Source organism: Lampetra fluviatilis, chromosome 30 (genome assembly GCF_964198595.1).
Source record: "Lampetra fluviatilis chromosome 30, kcLamFluv1.1, whole genome shotgun sequence".
Lineage (NCBI taxonomy): Eukaryota > Metazoa > Chordata > Hyperoartia > Petromyzontiformes > Petromyzontidae > Lampetra > Lampetra fluviatilis.
In genome coordinates, this window is record NC_136304.1 from 2,773,608 (window position 1) to 2,794,552 (window position 20,945).

Sequence of the window (20,945 nt, forward strand, 5' to 3'; positions counted from 1 at the left end):
GACTTTACCAAATAAAGAACCAAAGAGTATGTCGACTGTGCTTGGATTCATCGCGGGGAAGGTGAGGAGCCAGCATTGATTGCCCCTGGCATGCTGGTATCTCAAGTTTGTGTGCTCCCTGGATGGGGAATTGTATCTGCTCCCTTTTTGTTATGGTGGGTACGGTTAACAGAGGGCAGTGTGTGGATTTCGTCCTCAAATTTATCTGTAATTCTGATTACTGTGACCGATTAACAATATCCCTCCATCTTCTTGGTTCTTTCGGTAAAGTCACGTAGAAGGGAAATAATAAAATAATAAAAATAAACCATAATAAAATACAATTCTCACGACGTTTCGGCCACAACGCAAGCAGCCGTCCTCAGGTGAAGAACATGTCTGAATGACCGTCCTCACCTGAAGAACAGGTCATTCAGACGGCTGCTTGCGTTGTGGCCGAAACGTCGTGAGAATTGTATTTTATTATGGTTTATTTGTATTATTGTATTATTTCCCTTCTACGTGACTTTACCGAAAGAACCAAGACGATGAATCCCTGCAGTCATGAAAGCTTTAAATCGTAATATCCTTCCACTAATTTTCTTAATATTCTGTCTAATATGTTCTGCTTCCATCTGCTAATTAGCACTCGTTAACTTCCTAAGCGACTTGCGATGCTCCTCCCTATTCCTGCTGACATCGTCAAATAACTGTGCGTTGTTTCTTCACTGCTTTTCTCTCGCCACCTGATTATTTTACGGAGTGGCTATGTTATGTGTGGATTGTTCATCCTCTTTGAATGCAACTCCCGTGTTTATCATCGTCTCTTGTGATGTCACATAAACCTGTTCCGTTTGCTTGTTTCACCGTGCTTCCACGCTCTCCTCCCCCTCCACCCCCGCTGGAAAAAAAAACTATCACATTTTTATTTTTATTATGGCAAACGTGATGTCCTTGTGCTTGCACGCCATTTCCAACGCAGTCCCACACATATGTATTTGTGCATACCGCATCCCACGAGTGCACATCAGAATTAACACCTCTTTGATAAAACTTCTCACGTTCGTCATCAAGGCATCGTTAGCCGTGATCAATCCACTGCTGGATGACGGCCTCCGCACTCAATCTCCACCAAGGACGACTTCTCGGGCAAATTCCCCCTCCTTCCCGTTGCCACGTGGTTCGCCTCGTCTGCTCGGCCATCGTTCCTTCTTGGGAGATCTCAGCGATGTCTCCAGTCAGAATGGTTTGGTTGGTAAGGATTAGTGAGCAGGAGGTGAGACACTTCGGCTAGGCGGAGTTCGACTTCTCTATTGGTGGGGGGCGGCAGGGGTTCTCTTTGTCCCTCACATCAGGAATCGCGGGTACAAATAAATGTTTTTAAATTTGAAACTACTGAAAGTAAATTAAAGGTATCCAGTTTGGGGGGAAGAGGCGTTGCCCCCTCCCCCCGCAAACTCCACCCATGCATTTAGGTGCGTCTGTGTTAATAACATAAACATCCCAAAACCTTAAAATATTAAATTACAGTATCGCGTATGTTAATCGCAGATACAACTTTCAGTCAGGTATACTGTACACACCTCAACACACAGGATGAGATATGGGTAATACAAATATTTAAGCAATGGATTAATTTACCGTTATCAGTTCAACACTGATTAATCGGCAAATCGCAGCTTAACAGACGTTTAGCTGTTGCCACTGGTAAACACATTCCTGCGGAGGGAGCTGGTAGGAACGTTGGGTTGCTCGGTCAATGGCCAGGGTCAAAGGCGGCGTGGTGTATTCCGCAAATATGCCCGACTGTGAGGGCGGGCACAAGCCGGCGTGAGTAGGTTAAACGTTGAGTTTTATAAGGGCACCACGGGGTAACCAGCCCCCCCCACCCAGCCCCACCCCTCACATAGCCACACCCCACCCAGCCCCTCCCTACCCAGCCCCTCCCTGCACAACGGACGGACACAATAATCCCCTGTGGGCTGGTGTAACCAGGAGGTTCCTACCAGTATTGTGTAACAGTTGTTTTCGACTCTGCAACACACGATTTCCGCATCCTAATCATCTCCACATCGCTGTAATGTTACACTGCGCCCACAGAGCGTCACTATTTGGCCACGCAGTTCTAAAGTTGACACATCCGTCCGTGACTTGAAATTGCAAGCAAGGCACTGCGAGGCTTAAAAAACAAATCTAATTAGATTAGAAAGACAACAGCACACACGACACAAGAGCATCGTCCTTTCTCAAGAAAAAAAAAACAAGTTTAATTTTCATACATTACAGCAGTCTGTACAGTTGTTTTCTTTGTGCAATATGCACGAGAACATTGCTATGAAATTAACATTTCTACAGGTGCGCACACGCCCAGAATTTCAAAGGCAGGTCTGCCAAACGTAGGTGTTTCAGTTCCTATGAGTTGCTTTAAGCGATGCAATCCATACATTTGGCAAAATATTACACTCTGACTGCAGTGGATCAAGCCTTCAGTGGCATGCTGTAGACTGAAAATTACATTTCCCCAATTAAAAATGCAATTAACACGTTTTCTAAGTAGCGTTTGATGGTTTTAGGGTTGTACCACATGTTTTGGTTTTCCGTTTGACATTTTGCTCCATGTGCCGAGCTGAAAAAGCTCAGTTACTGAAGAAGCATGTGGAGGGAAACGTCAGACATCCCAAACAAAGAGGTTCAACCCGAAAATACATGGGACGGCTAATACAGCACCGACTGTGATAAAACACACAGCAGTATGAATAAGTATTATGCGAGTGAAATATGAATTACACTTTTGCATTTTTTGTCAGTGTAGTTCCCAAACCTTGCTTTTATTTCCATATTTGTGAGTTTTAACGACGTAGAAACAACACGCTTGCTTTCCTACAAATGTATAGACACTTAGGATTTAAACGAAACAAATGTCACATCTTATTGGGGGAAAAAAAATCAAAAAAACACTTACCAAAGTAGCCAACAAATCTAACCTGCCTATGAAAATAATGATTTTCCTTTTCACGTCATTTTGTACACGCGTCAAAATTTTCCGATTTGTTTAAACTTTGAAAAAAAAAACCAAGAAAACAAAGCAAACAATAAGTGTTACACCCTGTCAGGTGCCTTCCTTGCCTCTGGTCATCAACAATAATCAATCTTACACATAAATTACGTTTCATGTTTCCTAAGCAAATGAATGCAAGACAATAACTTAATGCTGTTCATGACTACAATTTGCCTTAAAGTTTTTGTGAAATAAGCAATGCTGCGTGCCATACAAGCACAATATATGACCAACAAAGCATGTTTTGAGTAGCAGAAAATTATAAATGGAGCATTTAAGTTTAATTACATAATCAGATCACACTGTTGTTGAGCTGCTTTCAGCACTCGGCGATGTACATTACACATTTCACGTGAAGACATGAACGTGCTTCAATTAAGTATGCTTTCTTAAATCTTATTCAACTCTCACCAAGCTCAACACGATGCAGATGGACAACTAATATTCAAACATTTAATCACTGGGCGACTGTCCACGGAAATATCTGCACTTGTTAAAATTTGTCATACAAAGCAGATATCGGAAAAGTCACGGATGCAATAAACCCACGTTAACAAAGAAAACCGAATGTACAAATGGCTTTGCAAGGGACAAAAACGAAACAAAAAAAACCATCTGACCAATTGGTTTCACCAAAACATTCCTCTGCAGGCTTGGCAGGGCTTGTGCAATGAGCACGAGCAAAGAAAGGATGGGTGGGGCACGAATTGAGTCCAGGTCCTCTCTCCATCCAGTGTGCAGGAGCATATAAAACTAGATTTCCCCCCCCGCCCCTATCTCCTCCGTCAGTTCGAACGATTGCTCACAGGCCCTCACTGCCTGCTGTCAGATTCCAGCTTCTGCAGGCGCCGCCGTCGCAGCTCGTTCGCATCGGGCTCATTCGGCAGGGAGCCTTCCGATGGCTCACCACCCTGCGTCGTCGACTCCTCGGGCTGCTCGCCACCAAACGCGCCACCTTCCGGCACGAGGAGGGGGGGGGGCACACAGAGCAGAACGTGAGCAGTGCAATGTACACCCAACGGTGCTGAGTTATACAGCATCCAACAAGACGGCAATTGTGGAATCCTCTTCCAGGGTCCGTTAGGGATTAGGAGTCAATTTCACTTTCTAAATTACGTCTTAAAACTCATCTACTTGTACAACAGGCTTTCCCTGTAACTTAAGATAAAAAAAAAAGTTGTTGTCCGATTGGATTACTCTGTAATTCTTATTTGCTTTCATCATAGTTTATTTTATTTTATTTGGATTTCGAGAGTAGTCATTGATATTATTATTATACACTTTTTATTTCCCTTATTTAATCTATACTTGCGAGCGTACTCTTTGGTTCTTTCGGTAAAGTCACGTGGGGAGAAATAAAATAAACACAAATCACGACGTTTCGATCGCAACACAAGCAATCTTCATCAGGTGGAACAACCACAGCAATAAAAAGCTGAAGTAGGCGAGCGAGCTGCCGTGGCAAGAGGTTATATAGGTAAGAGAAAGGGGGGAGAGAGGGAGGGGTTGTGGGGTAAGGGAAGGGGGGGGGGCTGCGTGAGCACGAGGTGAAGAGGACGTGAGGCTGGGGGGGGAAGTGGGCGGGGCTAGAAGTGGGAGGCTGAGCGTGGGACACGGGGGGGGTGAAATAAAAATGTACTAGTAAACAGCAGGTACGATGGAAACAACCACAACCAGTTAAGGCATTTGAGCGTAGTTTTATCTTAATGTACACTGCTTTGAGACACTTCAATATGAAAGGTGCTTTATAAAATAAATATTATTATTCCCGCAAGATTTACACAAACACACCAAACAATCCCACTCTGCACTTCATCTAATGGGCTTGCATTGACATTAATGTAGTCAAGAGGCAAACTAAAAGCAATGTTGCGATTGTAAAATGTGATCATTTACAGCTCTTATGTGAATCCACTTCTGGATATCGGCCTCCCACGCAAGCGTCGGTAATGGGATTTGTATTTCCATATTTCACGACGAGGGGAAGAGTGGCAGAACTGGTTCAGCAGATATCACGGGCCACTGATATTCGCTGTAGCTGGGAATCCAACTCAGGTTGCCGGGTTCATAGCTTGGTGTGCTCACCACAGCGCAACCATTCCACTCGTGCAAAATATTTACAGGGTTGCAGCTATTGTCAAACGACATGTTTGTATGTTACAGTGAGAGCTGTAACATATAAAGCAATGATATCAAGCATAAACTTGGTAGGCCTTGCAATTCTTGTGAATGCAGTGAACGTGAAGCCAGACATAGAACCGTTTGCATTGTTTAATATGACGACATTACCAAATCCATCCTCTGCTTCAGCGCCGGCCTCAAGGGTTTCAATCCCAGCTGCCTCCACTCCAGCAGAGCGGAGGTCTGCGGAGCCATGGGCTCCGAGGGAGGTGGGTGTTGTTTCCGAAGTGGAAGCAGGCGGCGGGTCATTATTCATCGACAACAGACTGCTGCTCGTTCCCGCGGCCGTTGGCTCAGTTCTTTGCTCTCCAGCAACACTGCAAAAAAATTAACCCGTAAAAAACAAAGTTTTTCACTATAAATCCTTTATATGTGTGGCATCGGTTTTATTTTATTATTAATTTCTGTTTTTCTTGAGTAAGAGTTTCATTTTTATCACATTGGTATTTTAAATTAAATGTGAATTTTTTTTTCCTAAGAAGTGGAAAATTTAGGAAAAATTTTTTCACGACAATAAATTGTCACGCACAACGAGTCTGTGTGCAAAATGTCAGCTCGATTGGATCACGGGAAGTGGGTTAAAAAACTACCGAAAGATTTGCACGGTCGTAAGCGCGCAAGCAAGTGAACTTAATATAAAGGATTTTTAAAAAAGGTAAGGCACTGTGTTACTATTACAAGTTAATGTACAGCCCTTGGACAATGCACTGCTGGATGAAGGCTCACTCTCGTCTTTGTTACATGGGACGATTGACCATGTTTATTAATGTTATTATCAGCTGGTTAGGGCAATTTGCCAACCACTGCATCACCACTCCATTTAATATTAATGTCAGTAAAAGTATATTGGTTAAATGAGCGACATTTGGACGATGAAGGTCATCCGTACAATTCACCATCGCGTTGTATAAAGAGCAAGAGCAGTGTGTTGCATTTGATCCTGCAATATTACAAATAACGCTTAAGAGGGCATTAGAAAGCGAGAGCATCTCAAAATTCTACACTACAGGTGGACACGTGTGCAGGGAGTGGAACAGCGAAGCAAAATGTATATTTTTTTAGGCATCTAGGTTGGGGCAGGCAAGTGAGATTAGAGCACGGTAAGGTGCAATTGCAAAACTTTATATCTAAGAGACAGTATCCAAAGGCTGTGGACAAAAGGTCATGATCCCTGGACCTGAGCAGGGAAAGGTTCTTACCATGCACCACTCCACTGGAATAAACTCTCCTTTAACATGAAGCAGTCCACCTCCTTAACCTCCTTGCGTTCCTCTCTGAAAGCCCACCTCGTCTCACTTGCCCAGTCTCTTCCTCTTGCTTCGCACTGCCACGCCTCTTCTTCCCGTCCCTCCCCTCGCCTTTCCTAACCCCTGCTCACCCTCGACCGTGGTCACCCTTTGCTCAAACCCTGCACCGTGCCTGCCATGTAAATAATGTATTTGTTCATCCCGTTTTTTTAATTATGTTCAGCGCCTTGATCAAAGGTGCTCTATAAACATAAAACGAGGAGATCCCAGACCAAGGGGGCAGCTGCTGCTGAGAAGGAATGACCGCACGTTTGGCCGCCGAGTAGGCTACTTGCCTCAAGGTCGCGACGAGGGTCGAGTACTGCTGCATTTGCATGACGGCGGCGTCGAGGAGCGTCTGGATGTTGCGCAGACAGCGCACCCGCGCCTCCAGGTGGCGTCGCTCCGTGCCCTCCATGGCACGCAGCTCCTCCTCACTCAGCCCTCCCAGGTCGTCCGGCGGCGTGGGCATGGGTGGCAGGCCTGCGACCCAACGAGCGACAGGCCACGGTTGGCTGAGTCGAGTGGCAGCCGGCATGCGCATGATACAGTCGAAACGTGAAGCACATTCGGCATGATGGGAATCCTTTGCGCATCACATTGTACCCATTTGACATTACTCTTGAGCATGTGTACATGCGTAGCCTCTCCGTACAGTCCACAGCTGATGAGGGCCTCCCCATGCTATGCGGGGGTAGTGAGGGGTTATTTGACCACACTTCACCGCGCTGGTCAGTGCGGGTTAATGAAGGCAAGGGTCTCAGGCGTGAGGACATAGAAGTACAGTACAACAATGGATTTTGCTGCACCCACTGTTTTTACCACGTTGCCTCCCAGCAACCCACTACAACCTGACGTGCAATGTGCTCACCCATCCTAGCACCATCGAGGCTAAACCACGCCAGGCTTCCGAGATCCGACGATAACGAGTGTGTTCCAGGTGAAATGAACGTATTGTTTTTGAGCAGCAGGAGTCAAGAGTGAAACCAAACCTCACTCACCAAACACCTGGGGAGGTGCGAATCCCGGCATAAAGAGTGGCGGCAGATGAGGGGGGAAAGCAGAGAAGTCCGGGAAGGACCCTGGTAAAGCGTTGGCTGAAGCCGAGGCCCCATTTGCAGCACTCTCACCAACGCCTGCCAGTGGGTAAAACGGCGGCATTAAGACTGCAGCAGAAGAAACTTTCAACGGCAACAAAACATTTTGGATAAAAAAAAGCACGTTCTGCAAACCTGACGCATCCCACAAATGTAAAAGTAACAACACTCGTGTGGAGTTAATGTGGCTAACACACACCGACGAAGCCACGGCGCGATTCGTAGGTTCGGCTGCAAACATAAATTGACGTATTAACAAAACCAGAAAGCCATTAAGTGTCACAGGTAATTCAACAAAAGGCACAGAATCAGTTGGAACCCGTGGCCAACAGGAGAGTATAAGTGTGGGACGAAATGCATGACTGGGTCTTTATATTTTAAGCACACGTAATTATGAGATAACAGGCAGAAAAAATATGAGAGAAATGTCTCAGCATTGAGCATGCCCTCTGTCTGGTGACAAGAGTGAGCCTTCATCCAGCAGTGCATTGTCCAAGGGCTGTACATTAACTTGTAAATTAAAAAACAGCCTCTACATTGCTTTCCACCACCTCACGCTCCTCTCGGAAAGTATGGCCAACACTGCACATGGCAGGCCTCTCGCTGCCTCAGCCTGCCCAGGGGGTGGGACTGCAGGGAAGTGGGGTGGGCCTAAGACACAATCCGTGGAGGCCGCTCCTGCAGATTCATGCCAGCTCTTGAGTGATCAATTTCACATTGGATGTCAATTTTGGTGACAATTCATCCATGTCATCCTACACACCTGTTACATTCCTATGATACTTTTTCATGATGACATTACACATTTATTGACATATGCCATTGAGACGTACCTGCACCTGATGAACCCTGATCAGTCCCAGCATCCCGTGCAGGCATGTGTGGGGCAGCAGCTCCCCCATGTTGAGGGATTGGAACAGGACCCATAGGTGGCCAAAGAGGGAACATCCCCGGGAAAGGGGGCATCATGCCCTGTGGCACTGAAAAAAAAAACAAAAATTAGTTATCAATCTGTCATTCACGGTTTATTAAAAAGTTTAAACGGACTTAACGGAGGACACCGTTTCTGAAAATGCCATCCCCTCTTGAGCCACAGGTCAAACTTTTCACGATGATGTTTTCCAAAATGCGTTTGTCTTTTGGAGTATTTAATTAACAGTACGGAATCTGATAGGTCACTCACGCCAAAACAGGGTTGCATATTGGCAAGGAGTACTTTTTGCCCTGGTTTCTTTATCTTAAGTTTTGGACAATATTTTGATCAATGTGGCCGGTTGTCAATAAAGTAAGTCCCAAATAAACAAAAAAAACTAAGCTATTTTATGAGCCAGGTTAAGCCCACTGAGTAATTAGCACTTTTTCAGAGGTGATATAAGCCTAACATGATAGCTCATCAAAGTGGCTGATATCATCATGTGAGAATTTATAGCAGCCAAATATCCTAAACGAAATTTTCTACGTGTGAAGGGCAAAACCAGAGAAACCGGATTAGAATCCGCATCACCACGGTGAGAGAACACACAGACTCGTATACAGGCAACGTAAGGAGCGGGATCGAGCCCACGACCTCGTGCACACTAGGCGAGGGAAACATCATCCTCGCCACCACGGCGTCCCTAATAGCAGCACAACATTAAACTAACCAGCCCCCCCCCCCACTGGTTACGGACGGACAGAGCTAATGCATAGACACTTTTAACCTTAGTTATAATGCACTGAAAAGTTACTTTCATAAAATATTTGAAGTTTTCGTGACTGCAAGGATCCATACTCTTGGTTCTTTCGGTAAAGTCACGTAGGTAAAGAAAATTAAACATAAATAAAATCACGTTTCGATTGCAACACAAGCAATCATCATTATTTTCTTTACCTACGTGACTTTACCAAAAAAAACAAGATTATACTTTCATAAAGTTGGCACACTTACGGTTTGGCTGGTTTTGGCCTGCATGCTGAGGGGCCTGCTGTTGGTGTGGCTGTTGCTGTTGCTGCTGCTGCTGTTGTTGCTGGTGATTTTGTTGCTGTGCTCCAGCCTGGCCCTGGCCTTGTCCTTGCCCTGCCACCGTGTTGCGCAGGATGTCCATGCGACACGTGGGGCAAGTCTGCTGGCGCTGGAACCATGAGCGCAAGCAGCTGTGCAGAGCATGCGGCGAGATTAGCATTAAAAGCTGTCAGATTTTCACACGCATGGCAACAAACGATTTTCTAGAACCACGGTTATTTTATGGCCACGACCAACAAATATCCGTGGACAATTTCTTCTTGTTACGCATTTCGACTCGATATTTGTATGGTGCTTTATAGGTATGTGATCTTATCTGCTGCTGCTTTGCCTGTGTTGTGCTGCATTACCAGGTGATGGTCAAGAATATTAGATGAAAAGTTCCAGAACCGCTCAACACCCAGTGCTCGCTTCAATGAATATAGGTGACGTTCATTTTGTGGAACATTTTGCTGAAGATCTGACTTAAATTGCCAGGATACCTTCGTTGACACAGTTTGCTTTGAATATGTAAAAATGACACTTGAAAGAAAGGAACAATTAAATATGAAAATAACCTACGTAAGATTAATCATCTCCCGCTGGAGACTGAACCCAGTCTCTCAAGATTGTGATATGAACTTCATATTTTTAAAGATTTTACCAGGTAAGGCCAACTGAGCTATGCAGCTTTTTCAGAAGTGACCTTGCCACAAATGACAGCTCAACGAAGTGGCTCATCATGTGGACATTTATAGCAACCAAATACTCTAAACAAGCTTAGAAATGTGGAGGGGAAAACTGGAGTACCCAGAGAAAAATCCACGCGAACAATGGGAGAAGAGACAAACTTCAAATACACAGCAGGCGTCAGGGTCAGGATCAAACCCACGACACCTTCTGCATACCAGGCGAGAGAGCAGAGGGGAGTTCTGACTGCGGAGTTGCTGAAACGTGCGTTACCTGCTGCATGACCGTCTGCGTTACCTGTAGGTCTCATCAATAACGAGACCCTTTGCTAAACACCGCGTGAGCCGAATCCCTTCATCTGGTGGCAGTGGTGGGATTCTTTATTATGGTGGCTTTACTATAGTGGCTTTCGTTCCACAACTCCTCAGTTGATCTTAAATCCCTACACATGCATCTCCCACTGTCACAATCATTCAAGACACTTATTCCACAATCGGATATAATGCACACACACACACCTCGTGTGGAATATGTGATTGCAGGGCAGTCGCTTGGCACCAGTGACCATCTCTTCTCGGCAGATAATGCAGACATTGTCTGTTGCTGCAAGCTCCTCTGGGGTTGCATCTGGATACCTGCCAAGCAAAGCAAATGCAAGTTGTGTCCATCGGTAACGACGGAGCAAACGCATTGACCGAGATGATGCGATTTGCACGAGCTTATTTCATAACGCTGGACAAGTTGGGTTTGCATTGGGCACATTGTGTGGACCGACATCATGCAAAATCTGGGTATACATGCGGCATTGATATTTATGTAAATATAAAAAAACTGTACATCAAAAAAACTATAATGCACCATGGGAAAAACATTCCCTGATAGTGCATTGTCTTTGTACTGTTTGCCTTTTGGCGTTCCATGGTCTGACACTGGTGAGACTAGGCCATAAAAAAGGCTGTCTCTGGTGTAGGCCAATCAGTGTGGTTAATGCAAACGTGATTCCTTGAAAAATGTTTCTATTTGGATTTGAACATCTTAACACCTGTTTTTTGTGAGATAGGTTAAAACATATTCTTATTTCTTCATAACTGTAATGTAGCCTAAAAACACAACAAAGTTAAAAAAACAAGTGGGGGTCTCCAAATTGATTTATTTGCGGCGACTGATGATGCCACGCATACATTTTAGTTTTGCCCCAATTACATGCCAATTGTGCATTCGGCATCATGTTACGAGACAAATCATTTAACACATCAACATCACTGGAGTGAGGGGTGCAGCACTCAATGTCGAGGAATGGCCCTGGAAGATGATCTCAAAGAACTACTTCTGAAGTCACTTCAATAGAACCCATTCTCAGCATCACAGGCCCACCTTTGTTTACACCCTGCGAATTGTGGCAACAAAACCCAAGTTATGTTTTACAAGCAAGATGCAATTTATGTTGTCTCAAAGATGGAATTTGTGACATAAGCGAAAAACCACATTCATGTGTTTTTTCACTTGTGTGTGTGAATCATTGGTGACCTGGCCGAGACCATCACCTGATTACACTTGAGAACCTGATTTAATCACAGGTCACTGCAGCCCAAATACAAACCCAGGACTTCTGAGATGCCAGCTCAGTCCTCCGATCCTTGAGCCATTTTGTACACCTTCTGATACCACATTAGGTGATGTATTTATGCACTGTAAACTTACAAAGTGTTCATATTCCTGATTGCTCTCCGAGACATGATGGCATCCGTTACAGCTTTCTTGAATTGCCTGTACAAGGGTAAAAATGATAAATTAGTTTTGGTGTCAAGAGGCTTAAATAAAAATACGTATATAAAGCACACGCGATGCTGGAGTGTGGCATGTTTTGCGAACATTAATCGTAAAAATGGTGTATAAACAGCCAATACGCTTTAATATGGACATACCGACACACAGAACCATTCCTGCAATCACTCACCGCATGGTCAGGTACATTGGCCGTATTGCAAACAGGGGGAAAGTGTGGACCTTGATCATGATGGTCATGAATGTGCCATAGAGGAGCACTTTAATTAGCCCTGTTAAGGAAAAAGATTTAAAACATAACCAGCCACATAAATACATCCCGCTGAAATCCAGAGCATAGATGCGTAATTGCTGCACAAAAGTCGAACAAAGAAGTATAAGGCATGATAACATGAAGAACTGGCATGCTGTGGGATGTCCGTTTTCCATTAGATGAATTCACATTGAGTAATGCACACCGAAATATAAAAAACAGAGAGTGTGCTGTTTGACTACACCCGTTGAGCACACATACAAACACTACGGGGTATGGTCAAACATGCTTTTCACTTCCTGCATGCCATACATTTCAAAGTATTAACACAGCATACTATTTTTTGCTATATTTCACTTAAAGGACACCTTGCTTTTGTACATGCAAGTAGAGTTCACATTCTTTAGACGTGACTATCCATTCCTCTTTCTGTTTCTCCAAGCCGTAAAAAGTTTTTTTTAACATAGTACGATTCTACAAATAAACATTTATTAAGTAAATATGTTTTCAATTATATATATGCGAAAGTAAATGGATGCGTTGATTACTTGATTAACAAGCAAAGAAATAAACATCTTAGTTAACCTTGGTTTGAAGAAATTATCAATGGTATTAAAAAAATAACATCACACAATACGTAGACAAAGTGGACAATATTTGCTGGGTGGAATCGAAGAGTGGTGTAGTGCTTATAATATATTGCATTATGAAGCCAGTGACCCAGGTTTGACTCCAGGACATGGCTACCATCAGTGAGGAGTGCCCTTAACCTAAACCGCATGGACCAGCGTGAAGAAATAGCGTAAAATTACTCCCTTTATTGACCCAGTATGAGGAGGACTTCATCAAAAAGCCGACTGACAAAGGGCGGTGAATTGGTATTATTTTGTAATTTGGGTATCTGTGTGTGTGTGGCTCGTGTGTGTTGTGGCTTTACCAGTGAAGAGCTCGGTGTAAAGCATGTACACCGCTTTGTTGTCCCATGGGTTTTCACTCTGCAGGTCTATGGTGTGCAGCAAATACTTGATGAATATGGTGAGCACCATTGTGAGCAGGATGGCATACTGCAACCGAGATGAGAAAAGAAAACCCACCGTTAAAGTATCGGAACAACTCGGTGCATATCGGTGCAAAAGCGAAACGCAAAACCTTGGTCTACGACGTTTATTTCACTCACCTCAAAGCCAAAAACGAGCTGTACTGAAGCTCCGCGGGTGATGACACTGTAATAAGCGAGGTGAACCAAAAAGCCATCCGCTGCAGAGAGCACCAGCATCAGGGCTGAAAGGGCAGGCACATCGCAGAGATCAAAAAGACTGAATGGAAAACACCGTCTAGGAGCCACAGACACAAAAACCCCACAGCATTAATCGGTCTATGGAGCTCTTTTTGGAGGAGAGCGGAGATGCAAAAATTAAAATTTAAATCACTTTGCAGCAGAGGGATTCTACTTAAATTGCCATGTGCATGCACAACCCTTGGTTCTAGCCGCTGCTGAATGAGGGGCTAACCCTGCCATGTGGGTCACGGGGGTCATTTTGCAATATTGCTCCACGCTGGGCACTGTAGATTGGTGAAGGCGTGGAACGTAAGATGTAGAATTACACTGCAACAATGGGTTTTGCTGGACTGCCCTCTGCTGAACACAATGTCGCTGTAATATCAGGTGTGCCGCCTTAGCATAATGCATACAATATTGTTAGGTCTCAAAACAATCACAAGGTGTACAAATTACAAAGCCCAATTTGGTTGTGCTTACACTGTGCATTCTCATTACAGTGACTCGAGATTTAAAATTCAGTCTATGACCGGTTCACACATTACTCGCCAATAACATTAGCCATGGCCGGGCTTCGAACTCAGGTTGCCAGGTTCATAGCACCGTGCAATAACCAGTGCTCCTCAACATATGGTTTGGATTATTGCAAGCGATAAATGCATATTTAGTTGTAATAGCATAAGTAATATACTGTAATAACACTTTAATATCGAAGTAATTTTAACGGTTTACTTTAATAGAGAACCTTTGCACTGCCGAACTGTATATTTAGACAATATCAGCGAGTAAACACAACGATATACTCCAAGCGAATGTGAACATGGGAAATATATTTCGTTCACTGCGCACATTACAAAAAAACTACGGTACTCACAAAAAACACGAATGTGAAAAAGCCACGATATGACAGGACTTCTTTCCATCTGCAGGATGAAAGGACAGGATCAAAACGTTTAGTTTTTTTGCTCAAAACATTCAGCACAGTGCAGGTGATTGTTTTATGTATCCATCATTTGAAAAACAGTCACCGGATAGATACCCACAGCAGTGCATGGATCATTGGTAATGTGTACGCTTAAAATCACTACCACCAGTAAATACTATATACGGAGAAAAATACTGCATATATGTATTGATTTGATGACAGACATATTTTCGAAAAAAAATATTTTAATATGCAGCTTATGTTCTGAACGTAATGCTAATATAATTTACAGCTATGTGTTAATCCACTGCTATGTAAGGAATTTTCCACGCTACGTCGATCAAGGAGCTTGTTTAAGAATACTTCCCCATGTGGGTTAAAGGATGAGGCGATGCCCAAGACCGATTCGATATCGCTCGCCAATGACATTAGCCGTGGCTAGGAATCAAACTCGGGTTGCCGGGATCATGGTGCAGTGCATGAAACACGGCGGTGCCCCAGCTGGTATCCAGGAGGTAATGGTTTCGATCCCGACCCTGACACTATTTTGGAGTTTGCATGTTCACCCCGTGGTCCTGTGGATTTTTCTCCGGGTCCTCCGGTTTTTCCCTACACATTTAGAATCAACATGCGCGCTTAGAGTATTTGGCTGCTATAAATGTCCACATGATAAGCCACTTCATTGGGCTATAATGTGGCCAGCTCGCTCCTGAAAAAGAGCTACATAGCTCAGTGGGCTTTACCTGGCAAAATAAAAAAAATGTATAGCTGCTGCGGTTTATTTAAGCGCTTAAACTTAAACGCCAACAAACAATGGGTAAACAACAGAGCTGAGACATTGAGTGCAGAGGACAAGCGGCGAGTATAGTGCCATACTCACAAAGTCAACGCGATCCTCGGCCAGCCAGTGAAAGCACTTGAGGAAGAGCAAGAGGGTGAAGAGAGCCACGAAGCGAGGGCTGACATCGTCCCTGAACACCGTGAAGGCGAGGCAAGTCTCCGTCACGGCGTACCAGGAGCGCTCGATGAGGTGCTGAGGAACGCAAGGATCCGGCGTACACGTGTATCAGTCAGTAATATACCACTGCTGGATCGAGGCTCTCCCCCCCACCATGGTACTTACGTCGTGGGAGGGGGTTAATTGACCATGCTTTGCTGCGCTGGACAGTGCAGGCTGATGATGGAGGGGAGGCATTGATGTGGGAGCATTGAAGCACAGTACAACAAGAGTGGGATGCAGAGCGGCTTCACGGTCCAGTTGCAGAGTTTGAAAAGTTTCCCGCAAATTACGTAATTAGGTAAAACCACTTTGCAACATCGCCCACTGACAGACTATATCCATGAGTGAAATTCACCGCCTTCATGATAACCTTTGTGCTCAAAGAATGGCGTGAATACAAAATGTACCATATTTCAAATAAATGCATGTTCATGTTTTTGCTGGAATGCCCTCTCCTGTCCAGAATGTAGCACAGCCCCCGTGGATGCCTATGAGAATCTTATGTGCATCGTAGTTGCCCATCCAAGGACTATCCAGGCTTCAGCCAGCTTAGTTTCCGAGGTCTCATGGGATCGGGTGCCCCGATCATTGGTGGGGCACACATATGATCAGATGAAAGAGTCTTCAATTTTGTACCGATATTTGCACCATTACATTCTAACAGTTGCAAGTAGTTTCATGACCGTGACAACCACATCCTGATATGAAGTGACTTGCCACAGTCGTGTCCTGGCAAGTTGCGGAAATACAAATACTGTATAATCTATATTTGAACAAGTGCTTTTACCATCTCACAATGTGTGGCATTGTGCAGTAAAGAGAGAGTTTGATAAAGATGGACGAGACCGTGCAGAAATTTCCACAGGGTCTCATACAAACACATGCTTAAAAAAACCCCCGCTGTACTCTGACACACATGCAGATGGGTCATGGGTTTGGTACATGTTGTCATGACAAACACTTTTAATGCAAATAAGCAAATAATGCCCTCCATTGGCAATAGAGCTTGTGCCAGGCTATACGCACTGAGACCCCGTTAAGTGTCGATGACTCACTGGAGACACAAGCGTTATGGGTTAACCGACAGACTCCCCACTATGCACATCCATAATACTGTTTAGAACTGCCCGTGAAAACAGTGTCCACATCTCCTGCCTGGAGTTTATTTCATATATACACATACACATTTTCACACACACACGATGACTTGGAGGACGAACTGGACTGGCGTTAAAGCTGGGGCTAGCACCAATCCTTTTTTAGCTTATTATAAGAATAACATGGGGGCTTAGCCCCCTTATATAAACGAGTTCAGTGGCTCAGCTTAAGCTATCTTGAGCCTCACCATAAGCCTCACCTCTGTTTCTGCTGCTCGCAGTTGCCCGAAGAAAACTTTTCGCATTAACTTTCCCAATAGGAAGACCAGGACGAACGCCTGCAGGTAGAGCACCTACCAGAGGGAATACAGCAGCAGCAGCACAAGTTAAGCACCTGTATTAACACAACCCTTGGCAAACAGTTCGACTCTACCGATTACCAAACAAGAGTATTAAGTAAACGAACAACACATTCACATCACATTTTTTATCTAACTTTTCTCCCTTTTGACGTTTGTTTCAAGGGCAGCCTCGCTAGTTGGCGTGGCATTTTATGAAGACTCCGCTTGGGGTGCTAGCCCATTCATTCTACGTGAAAAGTTATATGCTAGTGCCACGTCACCATCAAGCCCACATTATAAACAAGCACTGTGTGAGTGATGTAGTGAAGTGTTGAGCCCCGTTTGATAAGCTGTTGACAGAGCAATAATGATAACAAACCCACATAGATCTTCGAGGTATGTAAAGGTGTATGTTATGAATACATTTTGATCAATTCATATGCGAATGATGCATTATTTTATTCGTGCACTCAATAATATATTTTTTTACATTATTTTAAGTTATTGATTCACGTGACCTCTGCAGGCATGAGACTCCACATAATGATGCTAATTACTTAGTTAACCAGGAAAGCCACACTGAATCTGAGAACTGAATCTGCAGACTTTTTTTCAGGGGGTCCTGGCATTGGGATGCTTGGCCAACACCAATGACACCGTATGTTTGTATCTTTGGGAGGAAAGCGGAGATCCGGAGGAAACCCACGTCGAACAGCAGGCGAGAACATACAAACTCCACGCAGAAAAGTTCCCAAATTCAGGAATCAAACGCAGGTCATTCTTACCATCAGCCATGAGTGTTACCAATGTGCCACGCTGCCACCACCGTGATGAAAATGAGTGAATCTTTGAGTTGAATCACATATACAAAATCATGAAAATCCATCGATCCTGAAGATATTGTTGCACACCTTGAACCCACAATATTTCCACATCATTGGAAGTTTTTATTTATTTACTTAGCGACGATAAATGCCGCACGGAGAACACACAATAAAATACCTTACACTGTACAGTATGCACATTACGAATTAATAAAAACGTGAGACAATAATCACCATTCCCATACGAGAGTTTTATGTTTCACATAAATAGTTTCGCGTTCAGAGAAAAATATTTAAATGACAGAGAACGTTTTCATTGATTAACTTTTTAAAATGTATTTTCCGACTCAACTGGTTACAACAAAGGAGTGTTTGTAGATGCCCTCTTTTGCAAGCCTGTCTGATTAGAGGTTGACAATATTTTCAAAACCCGTTTTGAAAAAAATCAAACAGGAATCCTCCTTTGGTAGCTGTGTTGGCATCAATCAACGACAAAATAAATTGTAGTTGGTGGATCGTGGTGAGATTGACTGAGACAGCCACCTACTGGACACCTGGGTGATTGATACTTTGAGAGAGCAGAATAAGAAGCAGGATTCCAAAGCCTTCATATGCAGCAGAGTTTGAGTATTATTTTCTCACATGTGGGCACTCCGGTTACCTCTCACAAGCAAAACACTCATGTACAGTAAAGGGACTGGTCAAAGATACCAAGAAAGACCATCTTGAAAGAGTAGAGATTCAGTTTTTTTCTGATTAAATAATTACATCGAATACAGCATGCATGGTTATCAGAGCCAATTCAAGTGTCTAACTTACTTATCCTTCATAGGCCACGCTGAGGAAGTGGTGGAAATTCCACACTTCCATAGAAAGTGGAGGCTCTCCATAGCAAATTCAATGTAACCAACTGGTATCATTATTATCAGCACCACCATCATTACGACACTTATTTGTTACATTGCGTATGGCTTTATTTTGGGGATTTCGAAAAGTTTTTTGGTTTGACCATGTTTGCTTGTTGTAGTACGGAGTTAGAATGATGGCTTTAATCTAAGTTGTCTTGTGGTTGTTGTTTGATTTGCATCCCACTGGGATGTTTGCACAGCGTTGTGTACGGTGCTTTTTTCTGGAAGACTTTGCAGTTTTTTCCTGGATGTTTCTGTTTGCGCATAGTCACTTTAAGATGTTTTCTTGTTCATGTTTTTGTTTGTTGCGGTTGCACCCGATTCAAGAGCCGAATGGCTCACAGGGCTATACCAAATAAATGAATCTGAAACAACACTGAAATTTATATCTTCCAGTTTTGACAACACTACCACTGCCATTGGGTCCAAACAGCCTGGGCCCTGCTAGTTTTACATGCGCTTGCATAAGATAGCTAGGAGTTGAGTGTCAAAAGACAAGAAAGCAGACTGCTGGTGAGAGTGGTTTGTAGCGGTGGTGGTCGTGGGGAAAAATGTCAACCTGAGTTCAATTCGTTCGACTTTTGGTAATGCCAGTGGCAAGTGTTGTCCTGGGGACGTAGTTTAAAACAGCAGCTGCTACTAATCAAATGATTTGTGATGTGCGTTGGAAGCGAGGCACACGCGCAAATAACACAATTTTCACATTCTTCAATAACGCTGCAATGAAGGCAACACTATACAAAAGGCGGCGTTTCGGGCAATGCCCCTACTTCATAGGTGATACAATGATTATCAGGTTAACTTCTCCAGTTTTTAAAATAATTCAAGTACTTCACGTGAAGTGTGTTTTATGAAACTGGTTGGTCAACTCGGCATCACCGAGGCCGACTTGGCCTTACACATCAAGTACCAAGTGAAGTATGAACATCAACAGCGGGGAGACAAAGCCATCCTGATGGATGTACATGGTTCTGGCCACAACACCGCCGAGTGCCCGTAGACAGCCCTAATGTGTGCTCACGAACAACACCTGCTCCAGTGGTGGGCTATCCTTGGCTACACGCGGGATCTTTGTTGTATGGTGAAGCGATGCTAACGATGGTGGTGAAAATGCTGGTGATGATGGTAAGCGGTTGTGGGAACAGTGGTAGTACTGGCGTTTTTGTTGATGGCAAAACAAATGCCTGTACTGGTGGTATTACTGCCCCAGTCGTGCTGCTGATGAGAGTTGATCCCACTGTCGATGCCGAGATGTGATACTAATCCGATGGGTGCTGCTGTTGCTACTGCTGGTGTCGATAGCTTTGGCAAGTGCTGTCACTGCTGCTGGTCGTGGCGATTGTGAGAGGCGCTGCCGATTCTTGGTGGCGTTGACATCGTTGGCAGTGGAGTTTCTGCTGCTGCTGCTGCTGATCAGTGCTGCGTGCGGCTGGTCGTGTTGCTAACGCTATTGAGTACTGCTTCTGCTGGTGGCAGGGCTGGTGGTGAGAGGTGATACTACTGTTGTTGCTGCTGCTGAAGCTGCTAATGGTTGCTACTGTTGGTTTAGATAGTGGCTAGCGCTGGTGTTGATAGAGCTGTCGAGTGCTGATACTGCTGCTACTGCTGCTAAGTGACACGGACTGTTGCTGCTGCTGCTACTGGTGGGTGGTTTCCCCCACGAGGGTGCCGTCTCACTCACCGCTAGGCAGGGGCTGGACTTGGTGAGGTAGACAACGGTGGGGTAGAACTGCCGCTTGGTGTAGGTGGCGTGCAGTACCACGGCCGAGGTGAGCAGCGCGCTCACCCCGCTCAGCACCGCCAGCCGCATCGCCGCCGCCGCCGCCGCCACCGCCGCCGTCGTCAACAGCTTCTTCTTAGCAGCAGCACGGTAGCAAAGACGTCGCTGTTTGTACGGCGGTCGGGGTACTAGCCAGAGAGGTGGAGGAGGAGGCGGTGGCGGTGTGGAGATGAACGCACGTACAGTGGAGCGGGCAGGAATGTACACGACATCACATTGCCGTGACCCCTGACCCCGCGCGCTCTTCCGGGATATACCATTTCGCCACCCCCCCCCCCCCCCGTTCGAAGCCACACGTTTAAACGCCGGCAATTTTCGTTAGATTGTTATGTTAGAAACTCAACTAATTTTGTAAAATTTATTTTGTTTGTTGTTGTACCAAAAAACGCTATACTTGCTTAGCCGTTGCTGCTGTGAGAAATTCCACGTTGTATATCTGCTGTGAGTAATTTGATGGGTGGAGTTTGTTTGGGTGGGGGGG

At 44.6% G+C, this 20,945-nt stretch overlaps 1 protein-coding gene across 1 annotated transcript; it reads right to left on the bottom strand.

Moving 5' to 3' along the window:
- Positions 1-2,221: 2,221 nt before the first annotated feature.
- SYVN1 (synoviolin 1) lies at positions 2,222-20,696 on the bottom strand. Its single transcript, XM_078870335.1, has 15 exons — positions 20,366-20,696; positions 16,872-16,964; positions 15,395-15,547; positions 14,464-14,512; positions 13,488-13,591; positions 13,248-13,374; positions 12,230-12,329; positions 11,974-12,039; positions 10,791-10,907; positions 9,529-9,734; positions 8,435-8,581; positions 7,506-7,640; positions 6,801-6,987; positions 5,327-5,535; positions 2,222-3,992 (listed from the first exon to the last, which is right to left on the bottom strand). The coding sequence occupies exons 1-15, from the start codon at positions 20,492-20,494 to the stop codon at positions 3,850-3,852; spliced, it is 1,965 nt and encodes a 654-aa protein (XP_078726461.1). The 5' UTR covers positions 20,495-20,696; the 3' UTR covers positions 2,222-3,849.
- Between the last annotated feature and the right edge of the window lie 249 nt (positions 20,697-20,945).

Coding starts and splice junctions, on each gene's coding strand:
- SYVN1 (XM_078870335.1), bottom strand. CDS start 20,494: ATGCGGCTGGCGGTGCTGAGCGGGGTGAGCGCGCTGCTCACCTCGGCC. Junction 7,641..8,434: donor TCAGGGTTCATCAGGTGCAG/GTACGTCTCAAT, acceptor ACCCACTGGCAG/GCGTTGGTGAGAGTGCTGCA. Junction 5,536..6,800: donor ACCCTCGTCGCGACCTTGAG/GCAAGTAGCCTA, acceptor ATTTTTTTGCAG/TGTTGCTGGAGAGCAAAGAA.